We start from the raw sequence: 7281 nt of genomic DNA, 5'->3' as shown, positions 1-7281 counted from the left end.
CTACACTTATCTTGGACAGAAATGTCATTTTAATATCGGCTTTTAAATCATATATTTGAAACAAAAAGATAAGCAATCCCCCCCCCCCAAAAAAAAAAAAGCAAAACTGATCAAGTTTAAAAAGAATTCACAGGCCATGATGAGCCAAGAATAACAAGGCATACACAAAAAGTTTTTGCCAAAGGCAAAGTGATGGTAACAGAGAATTTCAACGTACACAACTAATAAGAATAAGATGAGAATGATGAAATAATGCCATCACCTAAGGGACAAGAAACTAAAACAGTAAAATAAATATTACTGAGATATAGAGGTTGAATAAAGTAAAACTTGACCACAAACAATACAGATCAATAAATTGACAAAGACTTGGCATCTTACGTACATAACAACGCTCGAATGGAAACCAGACACAGGTGAATTGCCACCTTGACTATAGCTGGCGCTGAAAAAAAAACAGGCACAGCAAAACTATGACAGACAGCTTAACTGTATTATAAATAGCATTTTAAAGACCAATACCTACCAATACTTACATACACAATTCTACAATTACAGACTAAATGTATGTTCACATAGCTGACTAAAATGGCAAATATTATCTGAGTCTCAAGGGCCTGATCACAACAGACCCAATGACCCTCGGTGTGAGGGAAGTTGCGAGTCCATGAGTACATTTGCCTGAGGCGTAAAAGTGGATTTTACGAAGCAAAAAGCCAACAGTGTGTTTTGCTAATATTTAAGTGATTTTGAATATTTGCATTTCAAGCATTTACATTGTTTGTTCTATGTTAAACAGGAGCGAACATAAATACAATGTTGTCTCCCCAACCGTCACTTTAAACCGGCGAGATGTTCTCCACAAAGCTGACCACCGTTTTTCGTGAGTAAAAACAAAAACAAACAAATCATATTCAATGTCCTTCAAATGTCAATGCATGTATTTTCCCGATCCCTTAGTTCTGGTTGTAATATGGAGTTGGATGTCTGCCGCAGGTAATGTTTTGTATAGAAAACTCAACGACGACATAACATTATGCATTTAACTCAAGTATCCATTTAGCAGAGCTTCTATATGAAGTGGCATGCCCAGGAGTCAACCCGGAGCTGAAGTGTCGTATGTAGAGCCGACACTCACGCTGTTGTCTTGCTCACTGCCAAAGCATTTATGTATTGAAGTGTTAGCTTTTTGTGTCTTTCAGCTGATGGGTTCAGAATCAAAGTGAAGTATGTAGACTACGGTTTGAAGGAGGATGCTGACTGCTCGAATCCCAAGCAGTCTGCCAAAATCTCAAAAAAGAATGGCTTTCATCCTTTCCTCTTTCCTTGGGTGGAATCTATGTAAGTCATTTTTGAAACCAACATTTGCCAGAAAATAATTGGATTAAAACTACTCCAAATTCTACAGCTGCAACGACGAAGTGTATTGCCGCCTGCCAAAGCCCAACATCACGATGTTCATCGACAATTGGTCACCTGACAACTTCATCCAAATTTCCTACACTTGTAACCCAAAAATTGAAGGTAAAAGTTTTACACTGCCAATACAGCGATTCAGTTAATAGGTAGCAAGGTCACAATTTATGGCCATTTGTGGCCTGCTGTCCAGTTTTTAGAAACTTCCTTAAATGATTCACTGACATGGACAGGCTTCTGAAAACCCAACAATGATGAAGAATTCATCATAGTTTTCACTTAGCTATTGTTTGAAATTAGTATAAAATATGATGAATGTCATTAAAGTATATTCTCACATACTTAATATTTGTCGGTTGTCACTAATCAATGCGGTCATGCGCTAACATTCATTCATCTTCCTTACTGCTTTGCCCTGAAGAGGGTCGCTGGAGCCTATCCCAGCTGTCTTCGGGTAGTAGGCCGGACACACCCTGAATTGATTGCCGGCTAATCGCTTGATACGGTTTGATATGTAGATCACAGTATTCGTTTGCAGCACTTGGTGGGCATTACTGGTCGTGCTCTAGACTGGATTAGGTCATACCTTTCTGATAGCACCATTTGTGTTCGTTCGCCTTGGCTGCTCTGAGTCACGTACTCTGTCGTGGTGTTCAGGGCTCAATTTTGGGGCCAAAGTTGTTCTCACTATACCTGCTCCGATGATATTTCATTCCACTGCTATGCCGATGACTGGCAGATCTATGTCCCACTGAGAAAAAACTGGACAGGGACTTTAAACTTGTATGACAAATTGGTGCTGTTGTTAAACCCAGCTTCTTTAATCTTAGGCAACTAAAATATAAATAAAACATCTCCTTTCTCATGAGGACCTTGAAGCAGTAATTCATGTCTTGGTCACATCTCAGCTCGATTACTGTAATGCGCTTTAGTTTGGAGTCAGCCAATCTTCCATGAAGCGTCTCCAACTGACTCAGAATGCTGCTGCTCGCCTCTTGACTGGTACTCATAAGAGGTAGCACATAACTTCTTGTCTGGCATCTCTTCACTGGCTCCACATACATTTTAGAGTTCTTTCGAATATCTTATTTGTCTTCAAAACTTTAAATGGCCTCTCTCCTCCTTACCTCTCCAAGCTCATCCACCTCTACACTCCTTCCCAGTGCCTCAGGTCTGCTGACCAGACATTGTTAGATGTGCCAAAAACTAATCGGAGGCTCAGACGGGACCAAGCCTTTTCCGTTGTTTGTCCCACTCTCTGGAGTGACCTGTCACTGGACATTCGGCAAGCCTCCTCGCTGCCCATCTTTAAATCCCATCGTAAATCTCACTCGCACTCTTTGGCATTCGACTCAGCATAATTCGGACTTGATCTTTGTTTTACTCCCTGGTGTTTTCTACTAACTTTGCGACTGCTTTATTTCCAAATATGATAGTTGTCCATGGAATGCACTTTGTTACAGCTTCAGCTGTTGTTAAAGCGCTATATAAATCAATATATATTGTATTGCATAAAAAAGGAAAACCTTTGTTTGTCACCCAAGATAAAAATGTCTTTCACTTCCACAGGCACAATATCAAAGATCCTGTGCGAAGGAGAAACAGAAACTTTCACATGTGGTGAGTGAGATTTTTTCCACACACACACCACACACATATAAATCTATATACAGTAAACTCTCGTTATATCGATATCGGTTAAATCGATAGTACTGCTTATTACGATACTAATTCTATGAACGCAAGGAGAAAATTTACATGCCGCAGGATCGGATATATCGATAGTCCGGTTATATCGATATTTTTTCAGACTCCCGAGAATATCGATATAACGAGACTTTACTGTATATACAATCAGTCACCTCCTCCACATGGATGAAATAAAGCTGTATGCTAAGAGCGAAAGGGACATAGACTCCCTGATCCAGACAACCAGGATCTACAGCAGTGACATCGGGATGTCATTCGGGCTGGCGAAATGTAGTCGGATGGTGACTAAGAGGGACAAGGTAGTCCACACTGAAGGGGTCTCATTCCCTGAAGGAACAATCATAGACATTGAAAACAGCTACAAGTACCTCGGTATACCACAGGCCAATGGCAACCTCGAACTAGCAACAAGGAAAGCGGCTACGACCAAATACCTCCAGTGGGGAACAGAGGATGAGGTGCTGGAAGAGGGACAATCATGGGAGGAAAAGCCCCTACACGTGATGTACCACCGAACCGTAACTGAAGTGGCTGATCTCAAGAAGTCTTATCAGTGGCTAGAGAGGGCTGGCCTAAAGGACAGCACAGAGGCCTTCATCCTGGCTGCTCAAGAGCAGGCCCTGAACACCAGAGCCATAGAGGCATGGGTATACCACACCAGGCAAGACACAAGGTGTAGGTTGTGCAAAGAGGCATCTGAGACAATCCAACACATAACTGCAGGGTGTAAGATGCTGGCAGGGATATATATATAGTAAAGTCTCGTTATATCGATATTCAAGGGAGTCCGAAAAAATATCGATATAACCGAGACTATCGATATATCCGACCCTGTTTGCATGTAATTTTCTCCGTGCGTGCATAGAAATAGTATTGATATAACCGGGATTATCGATATATCCGATATCGATATAACAAGACTTTACTGTATATATATCAGTGACGTATGGTGAGGTTCATGGCTGGTGAGGCACTGACGTCATCACAGTCAGATTTACAAACATATGAATTCCACAGAGTAGTTTATTCACCACTTGATTGGCAACAGTTAACGTGTTTTGTTTAAAATGTCATGTCAGCATTCTTTATATCCTGTATACAAACTAGCATAGAGAAAAATAATTAAAAAAACGTTATTATTGTGTTACCTTTACTTATAAATGAAGTCCAAGTCTCTCTGTCTCAATGGAGATCACTGCCAGTGAAGAAAGTCGTCCTTGATCAGTCCTGTTCCGACTGTATGTTTTCAGTCTTTTCAATGCTGAGAATGGCCGCTCCACTGATACTGTAGTAGCTGGAACAGTGAGCAGGAGCTGGAGTAACTTTGTCGCTTCAGGAATAGTTTCAATGAGATCCTTCTTGGCCAAAAAGCTGAGAAGCTGTCCAGGAGATTTACATTCATCCCTCACCGTTTGTGAGCTATACAGTCCGGTGTTGGTCTTCCTTTAATTATTATCTCCTGCTTCGATTGAAAGTCCAGTTTAGAAAATTATTTCAATTTAGATATATAATCCTCCATTCTGAAAATAAGGCCAAGCAACACGAAAAAATGACTGGATGGTTGCACTTAACTTGCTGTTTACTGTAGCTTGCTGTCACTAATTCTATTATTCTGCAGCCGAGGAGTCGCAGGAAGAATCTCTAATCACCAGCGCCCCCTGTCATGAGGCAGGAGAACTATGTGTCTCACCTATGCATACAGTTTTGATAAAAATAAAATAAACACTGTACTACAGTGTTTATAATGATCAGTGACTGTACATTATATAAACCAGCGAAACTGTAGAAATTTAGTTCATATACTAAAAGCTTTTGAACACTTTAATAGCATTATGCAGAGGGACAGTAATGCGGTTTCACTGCAGAGCAAGCCAGCACAGTCAGCATAGTCATTGCGCAATCCATGGTGAGGCTCAGCCGGCTGCTGACTCACCGCTCGTCTCTACTTAGTATTTGAACAGTAAATGTGAAAATTCTGCGATTTTTTAAAAAAAAATCCAAAAATGGTGAAGTTAAATGGAAAAGAACTTTAAAGTACAAATCACTAAATAAATATAACTGTTTATTTTTTCATTTATTTCCATGATGACAGGTGAGGCACAGCCTCGCCTGCCTCCCCTGACTGCACGTCACTGATATCTATCTATCTATAGAGAGAGAGAGATAGAGAGAGAGAGAGAGAAATGTAGAACTTGTTATTGAGTTCAGCTCAGTTTCCATGTCCTCCTCAGAGACTGGAGTGCTGGTGTTTCTGAAGGCAAAGTATGGCCGTCTGGATGAAAATACCTGCACAGAAACGCCCTCACAAATGACTTTCTGTCAGAGTGCCACAGCTTCACGTCAAATTGTGGATTGGTACACGTCACTCATTACAATGTGTCAGATGTTTGTGATTCTTTTATTTGTAGTGTCCTTTCATTGTCTTCACAGGTGTTACCAAGACGGATTTCCGAACACATGCACCATTACAGCGGAGACCCGTTATCTGGGATTGCCAGAGCCATGCGATACACTTCCAAAGTATCTCTCTGTGGATTATATATGCCATCAGTTGGTAAGTGGATCTGTCTTATTTGAGCAAATTGGTGTCTTTAACTTGCTATTCTTCTTTGACAGGGCGGGTAGTCACCCACCAGAGGCTAAAGTAGAGGAGTGATCAATCACAGCACCTTGGTCACCAGCAGGAAAGTAGGCAAGATTTAAAATGCAAATAAAAAGATTGCTCATCTATTTACTCTGGTGTTGTCTTTTTGAGAAACTGAATGAGGCACGCTCATGCTTTGTTACGCGTGTACAATCCTTGTCAAACTCGGAGCGATGACCAGGGGTCAACTCTTAACCACTGCTGGTTATATATGTATAAAAAAATATATATGTGACGGGTGTCACAACAGTGACTGTCTTCATCTCCACGATGCTGCCGTATTAATGAAGACGAGACGCGTGGATGTGTCTTTTTATTTATTTTATTTCTGCAACACAGTATGGCAGAAGGGATGGGTGAAGTCGCATGGGTTTCGTCTTGTGATTAACCTGAATCTCCTCGAGATTGTTCTCAAATGCAAAACATTGTAGATAACAAAACAGAATTAACGTGTGATCGTATCGTGGTTATTTACAGAAAAAGAGAATACAACACAAGTTCACTGTTATTTACAAGATGTCCCTGAACGCATCATGGACGGAGACTCGGCAGAACATGCGGTGCGCTTGTAATGGCTGGCGCACAGTTCAACCCGCCACGGACACTCACGGGCAAATGAAACACGACACAAGAAACTAAATATTGTTCAATAAAAACGAAATGAAACAAATATTACCTGCAACACAGTATGGCAGAAGGGATGGGTGAAGTCGCATGGGTTTCGTCTTGTGATTAACTGCGCAATAGAAAAGCACATGTGCTCCAAAGTTCCACTCGACAAAACGTGAAGTAAATAATGACACAAAAAGTAATCTGGACTCGAAATGAATAAGGGAACTAATTAGATAACACTAGACAGTACAAAAGGGGAAACAAAATAAGATATTGTCATGAAAATGCGCGTTAATCAAGACCAACAGAAAATTGCGACTCACCCTGAATCTCCTCCAGATTGTTCTGGAAACTATGGGCGGGACATAGTGCCACACTGTGCGCCGTTGCGTCACTTCCTTCATAATTTAATAATATAAGTGTACAACTCCGTGACATACACCCCCCTTAAATTATGCAGAAGTGAGGCAACATACAGACGGAAGACAACAGAAAGGCCAACAGGCAAAATAGACAAGGTTATCGGGCAAGGATGTACAAGAATGCTGTCTAATTATGTCAGTCATCTGACCAACTACGTCAGGTGACTGGAGTAAGGCATCTGTCGCCGGTGTGTCAGGGTCTGTGCGCTCGTCGGAGATGCACTGTACTGGGTCTGGGAAGGAACTCTGTCCCCACTAACATAAGTGGCGTAAGCTCACACCTGCCCATTCCCCTCTGTACAAACTACATCACCCTGCATAGCACTACATAACTGTGACAGACTGGAGAAAGGGATCTGTTGCTGGTGTATCAGTTGTCTGTGCGCTCGTCGTAGATGCACTGCACTGGGTCTGGGAAGGAACTCTGTCCCCACTAACACAAGTGGCCTCAGCTTGAACCTGCCCATTCCCCTCTGT

General features: G+C 41.5%; 1 protein-coding gene across 2 annotated transcripts; it reads left to right on the top strand.

The window, feature by feature from the left end:
- The first annotated feature begins 228 nt into the window (after positions 1-228).
- Positions 229-5860, top strand: LOC148903353 (L-rhamnose-binding lectin CSL3-like). 2 transcript variants are annotated; one of them, XM_088996165.1, is made up of 9 exons: positions 229-883; positions 961-996; positions 1064-1117; positions 1203-1341; positions 1409-1524; positions 2986-3036; positions 5358-5481; positions 5557-5680; positions 5743-5860. In XM_088996165.1, exons 1-9 carry the CDS (start codon positions 853-855, stop codon positions 5749-5751), a joined length of 684 nt encoding a protein of 227 aa, XP_088852291.1. In that variant the 5' UTR covers positions 229-852; the 3' UTR covers positions 5752-5860. The 2 variants fall into 2 exon arrangements, with proteins under 2 accessions (XP_088852291.1, XP_088852370.1); XM_088996244.1 differs by having other exon boundaries at positions 232-883; positions 1067-1117.
- The last annotated feature ends 1421 nt before the right edge of the window (positions 5861-7281 follow it).

The sequence above is a fragment of the Hippocampus bargibanti genome, linkage group LG01, assembly GCF_051943395.1.
Source record: "Hippocampus bargibanti isolate YZ-2025 linkage group LG01, ASM5194339v1, whole genome shotgun sequence".
NCBI classification, from domain to species: domain Eukaryota; kingdom Metazoa; phylum Chordata; class Actinopteri; order Syngnathiformes; family Syngnathidae; genus Hippocampus; species Hippocampus bargibanti.
The sequence above is the reverse complement of the archived record's forward strand: the minus strand, read 5'-3'. Positions and strand labels throughout refer to the sequence as shown.